Here is a 23,451-nt window from a genome sequence, read left to right as displayed (position 1 = left end):
AATCGGTTTGGGGGGTCCATCTGGGATGATGAAAGTCTCGGACCTAGATAGTGGTGATGGTTGCATGACACTGAAGGTTTTCAATACCACTGAATTGTATGCTTTAAAATAGTTAAAACTTTTATTTTTATTATAGTAGAATATACATAAAAGACTTGAATATTTAAAGTTTGCTTTATCTACAATAATGTTTCATCTAGGAAGTACAAATAATCCTATGGTCAAACTTTCACCCATAGGTATTTTACAAAGTGCACACAAGTGCAAAGAATAGATAACCCAAAGTCAGGAAAGGCAGACGGGGACTTGGAAGTAGGAAAAGTCAGGTAGATGAATACTGTATTACAGTCATATATTTGGTGTCTGGTAGAGTGTAAGATGATTTGCCTCTTCTTGGTATTCCTTATTTCTGGTCCTTTACAAAGTGTATTTTCCAGTTGAGTATAATTGGCACCCCAACTTTCTCCCTTACGTATTACTACAGGTGAAGACGAGAGAGAGAGAGAAGCACGATGGAGAAATTTTCTATCTGGGAGAACACATTTTAGCCAGGAGGTGGTGATGACTTTCACTACAGTATCACTCAGAGAAGCCAAAAGTTCATAACATTCTTGAATCCCCAAATATCCACACAGCTAATGCCACTTACAGTCGTGCTGCATGGTCCTGCAGGTGTTGGGAAAACAACACTGGCCAAAAAGTGGATGGTGGATTGGACACAGGACAACCACGCAAAGATATTCAATTCCACCTTCTATCTCAGCTGCAAGGAACTCAACCACAAGGGGGAGTGCTCTTTTGCAGACCTGCTATCTAAGAACTGGCCAGATTTGCAGGATGCCGTTCCAGAGATCCTCACCCAAGCTCAGAAAATCCTGTTCATCATCGATGGTTTCGATGAGCTGAGAGTCCCCTCGGGGGCACTCATCCATGACATGTGTTGTGACTGGCAGAAGCAGAAGCCAGTGCCTGTCCTCCTGGGGAGTTTGCTGAAGAGAAAAATGTTACCCAAGGCCACTTTGCTGATCACCACTCGACCTGGGGCTCTGAGAGAGCTTGGGCTCTTGGTTGAACAGCCGTTCTTCATAGAAATAGAGGGGTTCTTAGAGCTGGATAGGAAAGCGTATTTCCTGAAACACTTTGAAGAGGAGGCCCAAGCACTGAGAGCTTTTGACTTGATGAAGAGCAATGCAGCTTTATTCCACCTGGGCTCAGCTCCTGCTGTGTGCTGGATCGTCTGCACCTGTATGAAACTGCAGATGGAGAAGGGAGAAGACCCCGCCCCAACTTGCCAAACCATCACATCACTGTTCCTGCATTTCCTCTGCAGCCAGTTCACATCACCTCCTGGCAGCTGCCCCAGTCCATTCCTCCAAGGTCCAGTGACAGCTCTGTGTCTCCTGGCTGCTGAGGGCATATGGACACAGACATCTATGTTTGATGGAGAAGACCTCGAGAGACTTGGGGTAAAGGAGTCTGACTTCCATCCTTTCCTGGACAAGAATATCCTCCAGAAGGGCAAAGACTGCGAGGGCTGCTACTCCTTCATCCACCTCAGCATCCAGCAGTTTCTTGCTGCCTTGTTCTATGTTCTGGAGAGAGAGGAGGAGGAAGATGGGGATAGCTGCAGGTGGGACATTGGGGGTGTGCAGAAGCTGCTCTCCGAGGAAGAAAGACTCAAGAACCCCAGCCTGACCCATGTGGGGTATTTCTTATTTGGCCTCTTGAACGAAAAGAGAGCCGGGGAGCTCGAGACAACTTTTGGCTGTCAAGTGTCGAGGAAGGTCAAACAAGAATTACTGGAATTCAGGGTAAAGTCCAATAAAAATAAACGCTTGTCCTCAGTGACAGACATGAAGGAGGTTTTGTACTGTCTTTATGAATCTCAGGAGGAGCAGCTTGTGAAGAATGCAATGAGCTATGTCAAAGAAATCTCTATTCACTTGACAAATACATTTGAAATGATGCAGTCTTCTTTCTGCCTTAAACATTGTGAAAACTTACAGAAAATTTCACTGCAGGTAGAAAAGGGGATATTCCTGGAGAATGATACTGAATCAGAATTGGATGCTCAGGTTGAGAGGTAAGAACTCTTATTTCTTACTCTCCCAGCTCTGCCATCTTGAGCCTCATCTCATGCTCCATTAGGAAGAGGACAGTTTCCTGTGCCCTGTGGTTTAGGGTCATAACTTGCTTCTTGCTGGAATTTCTTCCCACCAGCTCACCATTTAGAATGGGAACATGATGTTCAGATTAGGAATGGGGGCTTGGAGCCTTATTTTGTTTTAATGTTGTAGTGTTCATATGGGGAATGGGTTTAGAATATCCCTAGACACTCTTAACATTTTACATATTTTCCCTCCCTACCAATTTCTTTTGACTATAGTCACCATGTTGTATCTTACATCCCTGGGATTTATTTATCTTATAACTAGAAGTTTGCACCTTTTGAACACCTTCACCCTTTTGCCCACCCTCTGCCTCTGGCAACCACCAATCTATTCTGTTTCTATGAGTTCTCCTGTGTTTTTTTAGATTCCACATATGAGAGAAGACATATGGTATTTGTCTTTCTCTGAGTTTTCTCACTTAGCATAACAGCCTCAAAATCCATCCATGTTGCCCCAAATGACAGGATTTCCTTCCTTAAGGCTGAATAATATTCCATTGTGTGTTTTTTTGTGTATATATATATATATCTCACACCTTCTTTATCCATTCATCCATTGGTGGACACTTAGCTTGTTTCCATGTTTTGGCTATTGTAAATAATGCTTCAATGAACATGGGGGTGCAGATAACTTTTCAATTTAGTGAGTTCTTTTTCTTTGGATAGATACCCAGAAGTGGAATTGCTGGATCATAAGGTAGTTCTACTGTAAACTTTTTGAGAAACCTCCATACCGTTTTCCATAGTGGCTGCACCAATTTACATTCCCACCAACAGTACACAAGGGTTCCCTTTTCTCTACATCCTCTCCAACATTTATCTCTTGTCTTTTTGATAATAGCCATTCTCACAGATATGAAGTGGTATCTCATTCTGGTTTTGATTTGCATTTCCCTGATTGGTGATGCTGAACACGTTTTCATGTACCTGTTGGCCATTTGTATGTCATCTTTGGAAAAATGTTTAATCAGTTCCTCTGCCCATTTGCTAATCAGATTTTTTTCTATTGAGTAATATGAGTTCTCTATATATTTTGGATATTAACCCCTGATCAGATACATGGTTTGCAAATATTTCCTCCCATTGCGTTGATTCCCTTTTCATTTTGTTGGTGGTTTCCTCTGCAGTACAGCCTAAGGACTCCTGTTACTTTCCCATATGTGCTCTGAATATGTTCTCTATCACTTCCTCGTAGGTCACAGTGCGACCATCGCTCTCTCCCTCTCTGGACAGATCTCTGCTCTGTGTTCAGTTCAAACAAGAACCTGAGCTTTCTGGATGTGAGTCAGAGCTTCCTGAGTCATTCCTCAGTGAGGATTCTTTGTGAGCAGATAACCCGTGTCACCTGTCACCTCCAGAAAGTGGTGTAAGTAGAAGCTAATCCTCCAATGGTGATCCCCAGATGTTTTTAAGGTGGGAGCAGTAGTTGAATGCCTCCTCTGGCTCCAACAAGCCAGGTGCTCAGAAATGAAATGATTCCTATCCTTAAGTATGCTTAATGGTGGAATCGTTTGTTATATTGAGGCATTGTCATGAAATTTGGCCAGTTATATAGCTGCTATGAGATGTATTTAAAACTCAGCTTGTAGGAAATACAGGCACATGCATGTCAGAAGGAGACATGAATGAGAATTGGGGAAATATTCCAGAGAGCAAAGTTTAAAATACTTGAATAACAGTGTTGGTGAGGAATGGTGAACTTTTAACTAGTGTGTGGAAGGGGATCAAGAAGTGAGTCTGGGTAAGGTAGATTGTGGCAGATGATAATCATGATGTGAGCCACCTGGGCAGGTGACTATTAGGACATCCTTTTAAACCAATACATATTCAAGGGATAAACTTTCAGTTCTGTTCAAAATTACATACAGATACATTGCTGAAACTTTCCCCCAGACCGGTATGCTTAGAAGGCTTAATTAAGGCTTAACTATAAATGGTTGTAGATGCCTTAGAAGGCTTAATCAAGCCACTGAAAATGTAGTGTTATTTACTGGGAACAAATAGCTGTGCCAAACATCAATTGACTGTACCTGCTTATGTCAGGTGACAAGTAGCTCACTTATCTCAGAATGCCACGGAACTTGTCTGTACAAAGCAACACAATCTAACAATAGGCTGTTGCCAGGAAAGGTGGAAATTTCTTCTGCATGACTTTGAAAACTTTACATTGCTCTAGTTCTGTGAGGTGTTGCATGAGAAAAGAGAAATGAGAACACACTTCTAATTTATTCCAAGACTTAAGAACAACTTAAGCAGAGATTCTGAACAGCTGGCACTCCCCTTATCCTGGATCTCTCTCTGCTGAAATTTAATTTTGAAGCTTCTTTTGAGCCACAAGAACATTTACTATCTAAAAATGAAGGCTCAAGTCTTGTAAGACCAATTGTGAGTTTAGGGAGAAGAGGATTTCGCAATGGGGGGATGGATTGCCTGGTTTGGAGGTACTAGATAAAAACAGGTTAAAAAGCTGTAACAAAAAAAATACTAGTGAAAGTGAGGGTCTGAAAGAGGGTAGTAGGAGAGGCAGTAATTCAGGTGTTGATTGTATCTCAAATTAAGGTGGGTTAAAAGAAGCCCTTACAAAGTCCTTTCCACAGTTATTTCCTACCATGCCTGCAGGAAAACTTACGAGCTGGTTCATTATTGCATAACACGAGGTTGGTTGATTCTTCTTCTGAAGAAGGTGGTGCAGTCAGGTGCTGGGAAAATCTTATTTTTTTTTGTGCTGAATTGTTTCTTGAGGCCTAGAGTTTGATTACAGAAAATCCATGTTATATTCTACTTAAGATTTCTTTTAATCCCATTTAAAATCCCACAATCATGTTAGATGGGGAAATAGAAAACAAAGAACAACTCAATGGTCCATACCTTCAAGGAGTCTAATTTATTTGTTAACTTATGTATCATAACTTATTGTAGCCCAAACAAACTGCTTTGTGAAAATGCAGATGGCTACATGGGGGTGTAGTATGAAGTGATTTCTCTTAGTACAAAAAGTCAGCAGGTACTGAGGGGGAGGGGAGAAATATGGGAGCTGAGTGTTGAAGGAAATAAAGGATATAACACAAATATAAAGATAGGGACATTCAATCTGAAGAGCAGCATGAGCAAAGACAAGCCCTTCACTATCCAATTCCATCGCCCCTCCCATCACCATATACTATTTCCACTGGTAGTCACTCCTTTTTTTCCTTACAGCTATGACTCCATTGACTTGGTAAGCTTGACCAGACCATCTCCTCCTCTCCATCCTGGCCTGTGGCATCTGATCTCACTATCTGTTCACAGCATCTACCATCTATAGCACTCTCAAAATGGAATCCCTTCTCATTTTTCTAGGATTAAAAACATCTCCCCTTCTGATGCTTATCGAGACTTGTGTCTGGCTTTCATTGGTAAGAAGACTCTGACACACCTGATCCTGGAAGGTGATGTCCACACTGATAAGATGCTGCTGCTGCTGTTGTGTGAGATGCTGAAACACTCAAGATGTAACCTACAGTATCTGAGGTAGATGTCACAGTCATTGCTGCTCTCAGCATCGAGAGGATGCTGTGAGCTATGCTGTGCTGCTGGGTGAACTAGAAAGAAAATGGTAGCCACTCTGAATGGATGCCATGCTAAAGAGGGGAACATATTCTCAAATAGAACCTGGATGGGGTTTCAACCTCTATTCTTCCCCCAGCCAGCTTGTCTTAATGCATTGAATACCAAATACTGAGTGCAAAGAAACACCCAGAATTTTGAGTCATCCTTTAGCTTAGGGACTTGGTATTTCTGACTGCATGTTGCCTACCTGTTGTGATTCAGTGCAGCCATCAACCTTACCTGGCCACTCACTAACACTGTAGAAGCATCAAGTGTCCTGGTTCCTGGTAGCTCATTGGTTTAAGAGATTCCGCTGTGAGTGATCCCGACGAGTGCTCTGATTATCATCACCATCTTTAGGGTACCATTTTTGTTTCCTTCTCTACTTAGTTGAGTAGCAATCTGAGGTACTTGCTAGTGGTACAGGTTTTTGGATTTGGGAATGAGATCAAATCCTCACTCTGATATTTATGACCTATATGATCTTGAGCTGTTTCTTCATCCATAAAATTGGATTTTGAGAATTGAATGAATGGAACATGGGATGTGAACTGCATTGCACAGGCACCAGACACTAATGGTAGCTCTTACCATTATTGATGAATTCTGATGGTGCTATTTTTCATTTAATTAGAAAAATGTCTGTTGCTCTAAAGTTCTGACTAATGCTGTTTCTGAGTTGGATACACTGAGGCTCCAAAATGACAAATGGCTGATACAGAATCGCCTATTTATGGCCACTTGATTTGAGATCCTTCATGTTTCACCTGTATTCCAATTACTTAAGTAAACTTATAAGGTTCTTGTTATAGGTTAAGCTCCAAGGTAAGAAAGATACTAATTTTAAGAACTCCAATTTTACTTATAAGTACTTTCTAATACGCACAGTATATGGATTGATTATCTCCTTCATTTGCTTGACATAAAGGGATTGTTTCTCCTCAAAGTACAGATTGGAGGAGAAAAGAATATTACAAAGGTTAAGAAACTTGCAAAGACTTTGAAGATATTGAGAAACAGAGCCATGAGTCAAACAAGCTTGTCCTAGGGTTGTCCACTCTGACCTGTGTTTATAAGAGCAGCTGGGTTTCAGAGACAAATGTAAGGGACTACTTGCCTCAATGTTCTCCAAAACAGCACCACATTCATATTCCCATCAACAGGAGCCCCCAGTTGTCACTATCCTTGCAACACTTAAACTCAACAAATTTTGGACCTGGCTGCCAAGTGTCAAATTGTCCCCTTGTTTTAATTTGCATATTCCCTAATAATTTATGAAGTTGAATTTTGAGTATCAGGCATTTTTTTCCCCCTATGGAAGCACATATTTAATTCTAAGTGGGATTAGGACAGACTCAGGTGGGAGAAAGTGATCAGATAAAAAGCGGACTTTGAGAAATAGCAGGCATGTTGGTGCAACTTCATACAGATTCTAGTACAGATTTTTTCCTCTTAAAGATGAGGCTGGGTGTTGATCAAATGGCCATGGGGATATTTGAAGAAGCAAAGGAGATCAACTCTCTCCAATAGTTCAGGCCAGTGTTGAACACATATTGGAGTAGAATGAGATGGAAAAGAAGTATGTAATTTTCAGGGAAGCAAAATCTGATACAGTCTCTGTGTCACCCCAGAAGAATGACTTGCCCCCATTTATCCCTCAGGTTGGGATCTTGTTGTGATGCAGCTCAGAAGTGGGATTTCTCCTTGGCCCTCGGAATCAACCAGTCCCTGAGATGCCTGGACCTCACAGCCAGTGAGCTCCTAGATGAGGGTGTCAAATTGCTGTGTACGACTCTGAGACACCCAAAGTGTTTCCTGCAGAAGTTGTCGTAAGTCCCTCATCTGCTCCCATGGACCATCTCCATTTTAAGCCTGGGGCCACATAGAGAAGAATGATGTTAATTCTGGACTTATGGGGCAACTCATGTGGGACCTCCTACTGATGTCAACACCTGGTTCCCACTTATGGTCCCAGGCAGATGATTTATGCATTTTGCTTGCTCTTCTCTCATTCCTGGTCCTTCAGGCTTTGGTCACTGGTGCAAGACAGAGAAAGAGAATTAACAAGAAGGGCTGTCAGCCCAGAAGGTTGGATTTTGGAAGTATTCTCACTGTCTTACCACTTGTGTTGTGCTTTTGCAGGTTGGAAAACTGTCATCTTACTGAAGCCTGTTGTAAGGAGCTGTCTTCTACTTTGATTGTCAACCAGAGGCTGACATACCTGTGCTTGGCCAACAACAACCTTGGGGATGGTGGGGTGAAACTTCTATGTGAGGGCTTGAGTTACCCTGAATGTCAACTACAGACCCTGGTGTAAGTCCCTGCTGGCTGTGTGTGTGTGTGTGTGTGTACATGGACACACATACCTGGATTCAAGTAGGACAGAAATGACAGCACTTAATAATTCTACTTGAATGAAACTGGCAAGACCCTAGTATGAGCTGGGGAAAGAACAGGTAGAAACAGATGTAAATATTTGCATGTCTTTCAGAACAGGTTTTACTTTCATCCTCTTCCTGTTCTGAGAATTTGGGATAGGCGATTGGTTCTCAGCTCTGATATTTTGTGTGTGTTCTTAAAGTTTACATGACATACTTCTTCCTGCACTTGGGAATGGATCAAGTTATACGGTAGGGTTCAATACATTTCTCTTTATTCTGCAAAGGGCCAGATGGTCACGATTTTCCACTTTGTGGGCCGTATGGTGTCTCTCGCAATTATTCAACTCTGCCATTGCCAGTGTGAACATGTAAAGGAAGGAGTGTGGCTGTGTTCCAATAAAACTTTATTTATAAACAGGTAGTGTGCTGGATTTGACCCATGGGCTGTAGTTTGTTGACCCTTGTTACATGGGAACAAGCTCAGCATGAACTACCTGTCCATGTTGGAATCATAGTTAGGGTAACATTCAAGAAATTGTGTAGAGTTGGAGACCGATTTCTGTTCAGAAGTTTTATCTGGTTTTTATTTCTCTGGGGTTCTTGCTCTCCTTTAAAACTACCATCTGTCAGTTTGTCCTGTGGCTTCTAGCTGGTTCTAGAAAATCTGCCTTAACCTAGGATATACCTAATCCAGACAGGCCACAATTGTTTAAGGCTGAAAAGGAGAAACAGGTATTTAGTTTATAGTGGCAGATAGAGAAAAGGAAAAGATCATAGCTCTACCCACACAGCATTCATTAGAAGAATGTAAAATTTCCTAAATGATATTGCTATGTCGACAGCCCTATTTTAAAGTTAGAATTGATTTAGGCATCTAAAGAACAAAAAAGAAAAATGCCCAATGCTTGTTAACCACTTACTGTGTATCATAGACTCTACTAAATTTACAAGAATCATTTTTTTAATCCTTACAACTATATGTGATAGTTACCTTTATTTCAGTTTTACTAATTAGAAAGCCAAAGCTTAACCACTTAGCATGCATGGTCATTACTGTGTAGTAGGTATGAAGCCCCCTCTATCAACTGAGTTGTCAACTATCATTACTTTCTATATAAGGTCAATGTTGGACCAAGCCTTCATTTTGTAGACTGTAAACTTAATGTTAGACTTTGTTTTAGGCCCCGTCCCCAAACCCTCCAGGTTTCCATATGATTTTGGGGTTTCACGTAAGACAAAGCATGACATCTTTTGGTCCAGTTATCTGTCTTCTTTGTCATGTTGCTTCAGGTTCTGCAGCCTCTGTTGCTGTTATGTTGTGCTTAGGGCACAGGGCTGTTAGCGTTGATTGCAGATCCACCTGCCTATCTGTACCACGTGGCCATCCTTCTGTGGTCTGGCCTCCAAACCAGGAGGACTAGTAGAAGCCTAAGCTTGTAGGAAAATCTATAGCATTTAAATTAGAAACATAGCCACTAAGATATCAGAAATATTGGACTTTTGGTGTACCACAATTCTGCTGGGACGATTAAATCCAAGACTTGAAATAAAACATAAAAATACAGGGAGAGTGAAATCCCAGCGATCTAACCATGCAGAAAATAAGCAGGGCTTATTCAGTCTTGGGTCTATCTGAACCTAGAGTCTGAGTTCTTGATCTATATGGTATGCTGCTGTTCTAGGAAAATCTGTATCTTTTGAGATGTATATCTGTTTCTCCATGATAAAAGGTGGCAGACAAAGGCCAGTTTAATTCTCTACCACATAGGCAGGGTGGAAATGATGTAATTATCATTCCATTTGTATGTTTTTTTATGTACAAGCTTGCCTGAAAGTATATGGCTTGAAGTAGAAGATGGTGTTGGAAGTAGCAACCACTTCACAGGGCATAAGTCACAGAGGAATAATAGACTTCTCTTCTCATGATCATCCTCATAGGTTGTGGCATTGCAACATCACCAGACGTGGCTGCAAACTTATCTCAAAGCTTCTCCAAGGAGACTCCAGCCTAACAAACCTGGACCTGGGTCTCAATCCCATAGCCACTGGATTATGGTTTCTTTGTGAGGCTTTGAAGAAGCCAAATTGTAACCTAAAATACCTGGGGTAGGTACTTTTTATTCATTTTTAAAATGTTTTGGAAATATGTAATCTCTGAGATATTTTGGAAGGTAGGCTGCAATGGTGTCACTCCTGGTCCAAGTTTAGGAGAAAGCCCCTTTAGCAATTGAATACAGGTAACTGGGTGCTTACGGAGTCGTTCAGAGGGCCTGGAGGAGCAGGATATAGGTGGATATGGCCTCCAGTGAAGTGGATTTCAGGAATACACTGCTTCTTCTGGGATCCAGTGATTGAAGGGGATACAGGGGGCCTGCCCCAGCTCAATACCCAGCAAACTGTAGATGGATACTACCCCCAGGAAATGCAATGGCTCCACCAGGATGGTGAGCTCTGCATCACTTCCCTCTTCCAAGTCTCAGTCAAATGCATCTCATTGATGCCACCTACTTTGCAACTACAAACCTAATGGAAAGAGAATCTGGGTCAGGTAAATACTTCCTTAGCCTTGCAGAGACCAGAAAGAACACTGGAACATATATACGATAGTTTTGTCTTATATCTTGTCTGTATCTGGGACACTTAAAATTCTTGATGGTTGGGTTTCCCCTGGACTGATTAAATCTAGGGGAAGTGGATCCAGGCATCAGAATTTCTAAAGATATTCCACATGATTCCAATATTCAGTCAAGTTTGAGCTCCCCTGAATTAGAAGTTGGAGAACATGCTGGAAAGCAAATCCATGGTATCTACAGATTGGGATTCATCTTTCTAGATCGCTGAACAAGGATCCAGCACCATAGCAAAGGCATTGAATAGGGGCATTGACATTAGACTATGGTTGGTGTATCATCTGATATTTATTAGCTGTGACTTCTGGTATTCTGTTTTTACCTCATGGAACAGACAATTCCTCTATAGGACTCATCCTCTTAACAGCACAGTTAATGCATTTACTGAGTTACTTTGTGATCTTGTAAACCTCGTTTATAAAAACTTTTATGTAATAAGCATATAAATCCATATTTGTTAACAAGTCTAGAGTGTTTGCTATGACTGACCCCCTTCCTGTCTCTCTAACCTCATCTCACACTTTTCTTCCTACCTTGGTGTACATCCCTCAACTGGCTTCTTTCTCAGTTCTTAGAACACACACAATTCTTCTCCACGGCAAGGTCTCTGTTCTTACTGTTTTTTCCCTGATGAGAGCACTTAGACCCTGTAGTTTGCAGGTTATCTAGTATTTTGCTTCTTGCCTTGGTTATTATGTGGAAGAACAAACTAGTTTTGATAGGTCACAGTTTCTTTAACTATCCTATTGCAATATTCTCTACTCTCAATAAATTGTAGTATTGTCCTGCCCAGTCACTGGAACTGTAACTTTTTAAAAGTTTGAGGTGAAATTCACATAGCATAAAATGTCATTTAAAAAATTATTTTATTGAGGTCATATTGGCTTATAACACTGTGCAACTTTCACATGTACACTATCATATTTCAGTTTCTCTACAGACTGCATAATGTTTACCACCAATAGTCTAGTTATCCATCACCATGCATACGTGCCCCTTTACCCCTTTTGCCCTCCCCCATCCCTTTATTTTCTGTTAACCACTAATCTGTTCTCCATGTCTATGTGTTTCTTTTATCTTCCCCATGAGTGAAATAATATGGTGTTTTTCTTTGTCTGACTTATTTTGCTTAGCATAACACCCTCAATGTCCATCCAAGTTGTCACAAATGGCATGATTTTATCTTTTTTATGGCTGAGAAGTATTCCATTGTATGTATGTATATGTATGCGTGTATATATATACCACATCTTCTTTATCCATTCTTCCATTGATGGGCACTTGGGTTGCTTCTGTGACTTGGCTATTGTGAATAATGCTGCAATGAACATAGAGGTGCATAACTCTTCTTGAATTATTGATTTCATGTTCTTTGGATAGATACTCAGTAGTGGGAAAGCTGGCTCATGTGGTATTCCTATTTTTAATTAAAATGAACCGTTTTCAAGTATACAATTCTATGGCATTTAATATATGTACAATGTTGTTCAACCACCACCACTATCTACTTCTAGAACTTTTTCATCATCCAAATGGAAACTCTAGACCTATGGACTGTCACTCTTTATCCTCTCAACCCCTGGAAACCACAAATCTGATTTCTGTCTCTATGGATTTACCTGTTCTGTATATTTCATATAAATGGAGTCATACAATATTTTTTGTTGAGCTTCTTTCAGTTACTATAATATTTTCAACGTTGATCCACATTGAAGCACATGTAAGTACTTCATTCCTCATATGGCTAAATAATATCCCTTTGTGTGGGCATAGCACAATTTGTTAATCCATTGACCCATTGTAAATTTTTAGAGAGAAATTGAATCTATTTTCTGTACCTCCAGTGCTTATCATAGTGCCAGGGGCAGCAGAAGGATGGTTAGAGACAAATCATGAAGATGGGCAGATGCTGTGTGCTCAAGGGCACATGGTTGAGGGGTCACTGACTTGAGTCAGCTCAGTAGACTATACATAAGCTGGCATGAGCTGGATCTACTCTCATTGGTGCCTCCCTCCGTCCTCCATGGACAAAGGCATCTTTTAGAAGGAGCTCTTGGAAAAGCAGGTGAGGAATGGAGGTGATGATAACATATCATGCATTACTGAGTGTCATTAGCTCAACTTGCTGTAGAGTCGAAAAGAAAACAGTCCAATCCTTCTATTCACTGACCGCAAGGCTTCTGATCTTTTACTTCTACCATCTCACACCTTACACTCAAACCCTTTTGAGGCACCTCCTTCCAGATACCTAGAAGATGACTACCTAGCGCCCTCTACTGCTAACACTCTCCATTGCTAACACTCACCAACTCTCACATGGATTGTTGGATAGTCTCTGAACTGGACTACTGGTTTTGGTTCTTGATTTCCTGAAGTTTGTTCTCAGACCATCACCCTGAGGTACCTTTCAGGTTGCAAGCCAGACCATGACACCCTTGTTTCAAAAGCTCCTCTTATCACTGCAGATAAAATCTGAAGGTTTTCACAATAGCCTACAAGATCCTATGGGGTCCTCTTATTAGTTATGAGCCACTCTTTCTACCTCCCCTTAGCTCAGTATTTCAGCTACACTGGCTTCCTTCCCCAATTACCATAATGTCGCACTTTGTAACTTCCTTTATTTTTTATCACCTTTCCAATGAGGAATTCACTGACCACCATAAACCTACCTAATCATTTTATGGCCAATTTACCATAATCCTGTTCATTTTATTATAATACTATTATCCACTGTCTTTAATAGAATATGTCCTGATGTCTCATGTCACTAAAATAAGCTCTATGAAGAAAATAACTTTTTCTCCCGTTTCTTCACTACTAGGTCCTCAGCAAGTAAGAACGTGCCTGGCAAAACAATAGGGTCTAAATAAGAAGTGGCTCAGTGAATGAGTGGGATTCTGTCCTCTTTCTCAACAGGCTCTGGGGCTGTTCCATCACTCCTTCCTGTTGTCAGGGCCTTGCATCTGCTCTCATCAGCAATCAGAGGCTGGAAACACTGGACCTGGGCCAGAATGTCTTGGGGAAGAATGGAATAATGATGCTCTTTGAGGCTTTGAAACAGAGTGATGGCTCCTTAAAGACACTCAGGTTGAAGGTTGATGAATCTAGTGTGGAAGTACAGAAGCTGTTGAAAGATGTGAAGGACAGCAATCCAAAATTGATGATTGAATGTAATAATGCCAGAACAACCAGATCCTCATGTTCTGACTTCTTCTCCTGAGCGCCCTGACATGATTCTCTAGTAATTACATCTCACAAAGGGGGCGATCTGATTTCTCTAAGATGTCTCATTTATGAAGAACAGAGGGCCAAGTGTTAATTCCTGGGTCAAAATGTAGAATTTAGCACTGGCTTTCACTCTTTGGTTTCTAGTAAATTCTGTACAAGTCACACAGCCACTTTGTTATGTTTTATCTTTCACAAGGATATAAGGATAATAAAAGGTAAAGCACTTTGTTTGAAGCTGCGCTTATTAATACGCCCAAGAGCCAACTCAAAGTAAACTATATGCTTGACATACTTAGCCTAGGAAAGAATGTTAAAGTTCATAGATGGTTATGTTGATTTCTTCTTTCTTTCTGCCATAGCTCAGGTATTTCTTGGCCTGACATAGTAGTTGCCTGATGAGTCAACTTGATCATTATGGTTTGTAGCTTCCTTAATCCATTTTATGATATTCTAACACGAGTTGATAATTTCCTTTCTGTAAAGGGCCAGATAGCTAATATTCTAGGTTTTGTAGGCTATGTGGTCTCTGTCACAACCACTCAACTTTGCCATTGTAGTATGAAAACAGCCATAGACAATACATAAATGAAGGGCCATGATTGTGTTCCAATAAAACTTTATTTACAAAAGCAAGCAATGGACCAGATTTGGCCCATGGACCATAGCTTGCCAATCCTCGTTCTAATATATCCTGTTATTGATGAGGCATAAATATGACCACATCACTATTCTCTTTAAACTTGCAATGATTCTGTGTGTGTGTAATCCATTGCCATGGAAAACACAGCCTTTTCCTGAGTTATTCACAACTTATTGCTGGTAATTCATAGAAAAGGTGGCAAAATCACTTGAACTTTCTTTTAAAAATTAATTCAAAATCACTGTTTAGCACTAATTCCTAGGCACTGACAAAAGTGAGTGATCTATATATTCTCAATTTTTCCACCAAACTGGACAGGTAGGTGATGTGACTACTTTTAGAATGAGAATATTGAGATGCAGATGTTATCAAGGTCCCAGTTACAAAAACAATGGCCTATGGTTAGCAGTTTAGGTTGAAAGCTTAAATAATGTCTTGGCCTTCATTGCTGTTGGGTTATCTGCTCCCAATCTAATTGCTGTTTCTTTGTAGCCAATCATCCTTTCATTCTGGCCGTTGTTGAGATAGTCTTGTCTCTTGTTTCCTATTTTTAATTTTATTTCTTTTTATGCTGCTAGAGATTCAGAATTCTGGAAAAAAATTCAGCCTTCATCTCTTGATTTATTGTCTCTTTTCTATTTTCTATATTGTTTCCTCATTTTATCTTCCATATCTCAATCTCTTTCACATTTTTCCTTCTGTGCTACATTTTATGGGTTAAACATCACATTAGTTAGTTGAAAGAATTAGTCAAGTAGAAGATAAAGGCCACAAATTGACACAATTCTTTATTAACTAAATATGGAGGTAGTATGGCTTAACATAGTCACTCAATGATACCAGGAAGGAACCAATTTCTCTTACTATTTGGCATTGCCATCCCTTGGAGGCCCTTATTAAGATAAATTTGCTCAAATTCTCAAGGTTGCTGCAGTATTTGGGGTTACACTCATATGATCCTAACTTAAGTAAGGCTTTTGGATAACAGTGTTTAGTGGGATGCGGTGAGACAAGCATTTCAAGGGAATATATGGTGGAGGAATCGAGGATGGATCACGAGAGGCTATCAAGTTATTAGAGGTGAGGCTGAGTAAAAATCCAGGGTTCTATTTAGGTACAAAGCTCATGAGTGAGATTTATTTTTAAAAAAAGATACAAACATAGTGGAGGGAGGTTGTGATTGAGAACATCTGGTTCACACCCTCTGCTGGATATTTTAAATGCATTGTATTGAAACTTTGCATCAGTTTTTTCCCAGAAAAAAAATCATATTATTTTATATATTCATAAATAAGGAAATGCAGTGAGAGAACTCAATGCCCTGATATGGCACAGCCTCTAAGAAGCCAATTGAGACTTAAAACCAACGATTTTCAGATTATAAAGCCTGTGGCTTGTCTTATAGTTCACTTTGTGAAGAAATTTTAAAAAAGTCTTATGGAATTTGGGGTACAACAGCATAGAGTTTAGGACTCTAGATCGGTGGTTCTCAGCGTGAATGATCTTGCCGCCCACCGGACATTGGGAAATACTTGGAGATATTTTTATTGTCACAACCGGGGGTGCTCCTGGCATCTAATGGGTAGAGATGAGGGATACCGCTAAACGTCTTATAGTGCATAGGACAGTCTCCTGCAATAAAGAATGATCTGGCCCATACTGTTTTCATAGTGGCTGCACCACTTTCCACTCCCACCAGCAGTGTACCAGGGTTCCCTTTTCTCCACATCCTCTCCAACACTTGTTATGTCTTGTCTTTTTAATAATAGCCATTCTGACAGGCTTGAGATGATATCTCATTGTGATTTTCATTTGCATTTCCCTAATAATTAGTGATATTGAACATCTTTTCATGTGTCTGTTGGCCATCTGTATATCTTCTTTTGGGAAATGTCTGTTCATATCCTTTACCCATTTTTTAATCAGGTTGTTCATTTTTTCGTTGAGTTGTATGAGTTTTAAAAAAATATATTTTATATATTAACCCCTTATTGTATGCATGATTTGCATCATTGGATATATGATATGTATGGATATCTTCTATTCAGTAGATCATCTTTTCATTTTGTTGATGATCTCCTTGGCTCTGCAGAAGCTTTTTAGTTTGATGTAGTCCCATTTATTTATTTTTTCTTTTGTTTTCCTTGCCTGAGGAGATATATCTGAAAAGATATCACAGCCACTATGGAAAACACTATGCAGATTTTCAAAAAATTAAGAATAGAACTACCATATGATCCAACTATTTCACTTCTGGGTATTTATCCAAAGAACAAGAAAACACTAATTTGAAAAGATATATGAGAAGGAGGTGGGGAAGGTGAAAGGGGTAAAAGGACACATAGGTATGGCAATGGGTAAAAACTGGACTGTTGGTGGTGAACATGATACAGTCTCATGCAGAAATGGAAATATAGTGATGTACACCTGAAATTTACATGATCTTGTAAGCCAATATGACCCCAATAAAATAATTGAAAGAAAATACTTTTTCTGAATTTTTAAATAAAAAGAGATGTATGCACCCGTACATTTACTGCAGCATTATTCATAATATCCAAGGCTTGGAAGCAACCTAGATGCCCATCAATGAACGAATGGATAAAGAAGATATGGTATACATAGCAATGGAATACTATTCAGGCATAAAAAAGATTAAATCTTGCCATTTGTGACAATAGGGATGGACCTTGAGGGTATTATGTGAAGTGAAATAAGTCAGATGGAGAAAGACAAATACAGTCATGCATCCCTTAATGATGGGGATACATCCTAAGAAATGCATTGTTAGGGAATTTCATCATTGTGTGGTCATAGAGTGTACTTACACAAAGCTTAGGTGGTACAGCCTACTACACACCTGGGCTACATGGTAATCATATGGGACCACCATTGTATATATGGTCCATTGTTGACTGAAACATCGTTATGAGGCTCGTGACTGCACTGTATGATCTCACTCGTATGTGGAGTATAAAGAAAAGAACAAACAAAAACACATAGATGCAGAGAACAGATTGGTGGTAACAGGGAAAGGAGAGTAGGGTAAAAGAGGTCAATTGTATGTGATGGATAGAAACTAGACTTCTGGTAGTGAGCACACTGTAGTGCATACAAAAGTCGAATCATAACGGACCACTGAAACCTATATAATGTTATAAACCAATGTTACCTCAATAGGAAAAAAAGGAATGATCTGGCCCAAAACTTCAATAGTGCTGAAGTTGACAAACCCTGCAGTCTACGGTCTAGCCATTCATTAATTTCAAATAAGACAGTGGCCCTCAACTGAGCACAATTTTGCCCCCAATCTGGCAATACCTGGAGACTTTTTTTATTGCGGCATAACACACAGAATTTACCATTTTAATCATCTTAAAATGTACAATTCAGGGATATTTGGTATTTAGTATATTCACTGTACAGCCATAACCACTATCTAGTTCCAGAACTTTTTCATCACCCCAAAAGGAGATCCCATACCCATTAATCAATCATTCTGCATTTCCCCTTCATCTCCTGGAAACCACCAGTCTGCTTTCTGTCTCTATGGATTTTACTATTCTGGATGTTTTTGGCCACAACTAGTTGTGCTACTAGCTTCTAATGGGTTAGATGCTGCCAAGCATCCTACAATGCACATGACAGTCCCCACAACAGAGTCGTTCCATTGTTCTGAGGTTGAAAATCCTGCTGCAGAGGGAGAACCGGCAAGGCTTCTTGTCTGGCATAATTTCTTCAGGATATTGCACCCTCCCTCATTCCCCACATTGCTTAGATAAAGACCTAGTAGTAGTAGTTTTTTAAAATTCTCTCTTTCTTCAAGAAGACAGGTGTTAAAACCTCAGCCTCATGGTGTCAGGTGGGCCCTGCTCCTCACATCTTGTACCTCTACCTGACCTCCCAGCGTCAGTCCCTTCATAGCTCAACTCTGCAGGGCACAGAGGGCCTGCACAGTTGCAGAATTAGGTTTCCTACTCTCACTACCCTGCTGAACCTTGGTGAGTCCCAGGAAGAAGGTAGAGGTCCATACCATGCCCAGAAAGGAAGGCAACTCTTAAACTTTGGGCTGATCTTATCAGGACTTCTCTTTCAGGGCTGTGTGTATGAGCCGGAGGATCCAGGCATGGGAAGGTGAGTCCTTCCCCCAACCTCATAGTTACTTAACTTTATTCTTGTTTAGCACAAGGTGGTTGTGGAAGACAGATTATAAGCTTACTTTTATAAAAGTCTTAAGAGGGAGGATGGCATTGAGAGCTGAATCAAGGGAGATTCAGGGTTCGATCCCTCTTCCCAGTAATACTTGCCAGACTCTCTCTTTCAGCTCATCCTGATTCCATGATTTCAAACAAGAGGTCTGTGACCACTAAGTGTCTGGGTCCTCCAGAATTGGAACAAACATGATAGACTAAGGGTAGGTGGCTTCACACTCAGTGTAGAGAGAAACCTTCAGTGTCCAGACCACAGGTACAATGCATCTCTCAGAGATGGATCCAGACAGACAGAGAAGTACCGTTCTTCCTATCGAGGTGGAGGACCCTGGACAGAGCTCAGTGATCCCTTGAAGCAGATGGTGATGGGTGAGCGGAACTCACAGGGACGTCTTGGTCAGGGCAGGGCTGGGATCTGTTATCTCCAGAAGACCCACTGCCCAACATCCCATCCTAAATCTGAGTGCATTTAGGTCTCACTCAGAGCTTTCTTAGATTCATCTCTGTGACCCAGGCTAGGATCCCGGATCTCTCTCTAGCCCAGTGGTTCTCAACTGGGGGTGATCCCCCCCACCATGTCTAGAGACATTTTTTTGTTGTCACAACTGGGACAGGGGGTGCTACTTGTGTCTGGAGGTAGAGTCTAGAAATGCTGTTAAACATCCTTCAACGTGCACAGTACAGCACGCCCTCTACCCCAGTACAACAAAGAATTATCCGGCCTTAAATGTCAAGTGTGGAGGTTGAGAAACCCTGGCTTAGATGATTCTCTGCCAGAAAATAATCGCCACCTTTGATCACTCAATTCGGGGGAAAGGCAGGGTTGCTAGTCCAGGGCAATTCTCCAAACTTAGCTTAGGGTAAGACTCCCTATTTTTTAGAGAGCTGGCATTAGGTTCCATGTCAGTAAAAAGAGATCAAGCGAAGCTGGAAAAGATGTATAGACTGAGATATTTTATGAAGAAAAACTTTAAACAAAAAGTCCTCTATCTGGCCCTGCTGACCTCTTCATTCACCTTTCAGCTGAGTTTCCCCTGAGCTCACTCTGCTCTTGCTGTGCTGGGTGTCCTGCTATTTCCTTACCTCGGGCTCTGCACTTGTCGCTCTCTGAGCCTGGTGCGTGCGTGTTCCTGGGATGCTGCAGTGTTTCACATGGCTGCCTCTTCTCAGCAAAGTCACCACCTCCTCACCCAGCTGCTCCCTAACCCCCAAATATCATGGAGGCCCTTCTCCCACCACAGGCACCTCCCTTCACTCTGTTTATATCCTTGATTTTGTGATTTTGTTCATAAGGGGACATCTGGCATCATCTAGAGATATTTTTGGTTGTCAGTTAGTGGGTGCTGCTGGCATCTTGTGGATAGAGGCCAGGGATGCTGCTCAACATCATACAATGCTCAGGACAGTCACTACTATGGACTGAATTGTGCACCCCCCATCACCCCCAGTATATATGTTGGAACCTTAACCCCCAATATGACTGTATTTGGAGATAGGGCTTTTAGGGGACAACGAAAGTTAAAGGAGTTCATCAGGGTGGGATCCTAATCCAATAGGATTTGTGGCTTTATAAGAAGATAGTGATGTACACCTGAAATTTACACAATGTTGTAAGTCAATATGTTCATACACTGAAGAAAGGCTGTCTGGAAGTCAGGAATAGAGCTCTTACTGGGAGCCAAATAGACCAGCACCTTGATCTTGGACTTCTAGTCTCAGAACTGTGAGAAATAAATGTCTATTGTTTAAGCCATCTCATCTATAGTGTTTTGTTATGGCAGCCAAAGCAGACTAAGACAGTCTCCCCCAATACAGGATCACCTGGCCCCAAATGACAGCAGTGCTGAGATTGAGAAACCCTGCTAACATGTTGAGTTTGAAAAGTCTCAGATGTGCATACACAAGTAGAGATGTCTGTGGGAGACTGATTTATAGGTGGGGTGACTGATTCTTCCTGGTTTTTTACATTAATGGTTACATTACATAACAATTTACATAACAATTACATTAAATTGTTAAATTAAACAACCAGCTTCTACCATAAAAACATATATGATGTGTATGTGTGGTATGTATGTATGTATATAATGAAATAGTTAATCTAAAGCAAAAGAAGTTTAATAGGAAAGATGAGGACATTGCGTTTTGGGGTTTGTGAGGCCTTTTAAATGGAATGTAGGAACACAGAAGTCAAAAGTATTTACTAATGACTATACATAAATCAAAGTGTTGTGAGTTGCAATTGATACCATATATCAGAGAAACACAGTGCCATAAATACAACTAAAGAAATTATATGTATAACATACTCCTAAAATTATAAGACAAACAGTTCTTTAAAAATGTTTATGTATGAGACCTTTACCTGATCAGAATTTCAAAAGACAAGTTGACATAAGGTCATTCGTTAGGAGAAACAATAAAAAAATATGTCTACCCATAAATACATAAATGGTAAATGGCATTATTACCTGCTGATTTGTGTGACACACTTTTTACAACAGTGGCCAGAAGCACAAGTATAAGTATTGAGAAGAAAGCAAAGTAACCACGGACATGGTTGGGATTTTCCCGAGTTAGAGGAACAACTTTGGTGGCAGGAAGATGATAAGTCCAGGTTGGTTGGAAAAAGCTCATAAAATGACCTGAAATTCCAGGAAAAAAGTTAGTTTTCACAGAAACAGATTTGGGCATCCATATTAGAGAAATTAAAACCATTGATTAAATGAGATCAATCGATATTTGTATCCTGGGAAAGGTGGGTCTGCCACAGGACCCTCCAGCTCTGGTATTGGAGAGCCTGCAAACTGGATGGTGCAAGAACTGTCAGAAAATAAGTAGAGACAAGTGTCAGAGAGAGCAGATGAAGTGATAGTTTCAAGGAGGAAGTGGTCATATAAAAGTGACAGAGGAAGAAAGATAAGAGAAGGGTTGAAAGTGTCCACTGCGAGTTCCAGGAACCTCATCAGCATTTGTTACAAAACCAGCTTCAGAGGAAGTGTGAGGTGAGAAACCGGTTCCCAGTGGTTGACTAGTGAGCATGAAGGGGCAGAGCAAAGGCTACCTGTGTGGGTCATGTCTCACGGAAATTGGTCTTCAGATCCAGGGACCAGACAGAGTTGAACGAGATGGACATTGCTCCACATAACTATCTCCGTGTTCTGAAGCTTAGCTCCTGTTCCTAACTCAGAGTTGCAAACTTTGGTCTCAGTGGCAGTGGTGGAGCATTGATAAATCCCTAGGATGACATCACCACCTTGTAACACTGCTAAGAAGGAGCTACTGTTCCCTCCTTCTGGCAAATGGAAGGTGGAAATAGAGGAGACATATCTTGCCTCAGGAACACATATTTTAACAGATATTGAATTTGGTCCTTTCTCCCTACCTTGTGATTCTGCAATGCATTTGTTGTACAAAATGGGATGAAAGAAACAGACAGGGAAGGCAGTCTGGAGATTCTGCCTTGTTGTAATTGGGAATATGGAAGAAACAGAGGTCAATGCAGAAGGAAGAGAGGCTGGACTGAGGTAGGGAAAGGAGAGGTCAACCCAGCCTTCCGGCCTCACCTTTCCTATCATTCATGAGACCAGGATACTGTAGCATCAACCTGCAGACACAGACTGCCCAGCATGTGAGCATCTTGAAAAGGGAGACAGGCTAAACCAGGCTAGTCCTGGAGATCTAGTGCACAGTATAGTGAGTATAGACAACAATGTTGTATTATAAACAACAATATTGTCTTATTACTAAGAGACTAGATCTTAATTATTCCCACCATAGATAAGAAATAATTATGTGATGTGAAGGAGGTGTTAGCTAATGCTATGGTGGTAATCATATTGCAATATATAAATGTATCAAGTTAACATTTACACCTTAAACTTATACAATGTTGTATGTCAATTATATATCAGTAAAAAATAATAACACTTTTCAGTTTGGGACGATAGATCACTAATTTGTGTCTCCAGCTCTGCCCCAAATGTATCCTCTTCTTACCGGAACTCTCATGGTTCATCTACAATATCAACACCAAATGGGTGGGATTGGTGGGGGAGAACGTCCCCTTCATCCACTCAGGTGCCCAATCTACACATTTCAGAGTCCTTGTTGATCCTGCCACCTGCACAGCCATCATTTCTAAACAATCAAATGAAATATTGTTTCTGTGCCTAAAATATGTCAAAGGTGCCCACCTTTCTGAGTAGTTACCAACTTTCGTCTAGAATAATGTAGGAGCCTGATAACTGGTCTCCCTGAATATGCTCTTTCTCATTTCAAATGGAAATAAGCTTAGCAAAAGAAGAAAATAAAGAAATTTTCTAACTGGGACAATGAGTATCTACAAAAAAATTATAGCAATTAGCTTACTCAATGGTAAGATACTAAAAATATTACCCATAATACTGGTACTAGGAAGTGAATACCTGCTATTATTACTCCTATTCATTAATGTACTGGAGGTTCTAATTAGGTAATGACAGTAAAAAAATTAATTTTTGAAAAAAATTCTAAAAATCTTTGAATCTAAAAGCAATCTGAGATAATCTAAAACTATTAGAATTAAGAAGTGAACTCTGCAAGACCACTGAATACTCATTCA

The 23,451-nt window shown here is 40.5% G+C and overlaps 1 protein-coding gene across 1 annotated transcript; it reads left to right on the top strand.

Moving 5' to 3' along the window:
* The first annotated feature begins 484 nt into the window (after positions 1-484).
* LOC106840908 (NACHT, LRR and PYD domains-containing protein 2-like) lies at positions 485-14,229 on the top strand. The gene is made up of 7 exons (XM_014856614.3): positions 485-2,083; positions 3,366-3,536; positions 5,510-5,680; positions 7,420-7,587; positions 7,901-8,071; positions 10,078-10,245; positions 13,686-14,229. Exons 1-7 carry the CDS (start codon positions 639-641, stop codon positions 13,987-13,989), a joined length of 2,598 nt encoding a protein of 865 aa, XP_014712100.2. The 5' UTR covers positions 485-638; the 3' UTR covers positions 13,990-14,229.
* Positions 14,230-23,451: the final 9,222 nt, after the last annotated feature.

Source organism: Equus asinus, chromosome 26, assembly GCF_041296235.1.
Source record: "Equus asinus isolate D_3611 breed Donkey chromosome 26, EquAss-T2T_v2, whole genome shotgun sequence".
Lineage (NCBI taxonomy): Eukaryota > Metazoa > Chordata > Mammalia > Perissodactyla > Equidae > Equus > Equus asinus.
Note: the sequence above shows the minus strand (reverse complement) of the source record. Positions and strands in the feature narration are given on the sequence as shown.

Excerpts from the sequence above, each read along its gene's own strand:
- LOC106840908 (XM_014856614.3), top strand. The coding sequence starts at position 639 with ATGCCACTTACAGTCGTGCTGCATGGTCCTGCAGGTGTTGGGAAAACA. Across the intron at positions 3,537-5,509 it reads TGTCACCTCCAGAAAGTGGT|GATTAAAAACATCTCCCCTT; the intron begins GTAAGTAGAAGC and ends TCATTTTTCTAG. Across the intron at positions 5,681-7,419 it reads TGTAACCTACAGTATCTGAG|GTTGGGATCTTGTTGTGATG; the intron begins GTAGATGTCACA and ends TTTATCCCTCAG.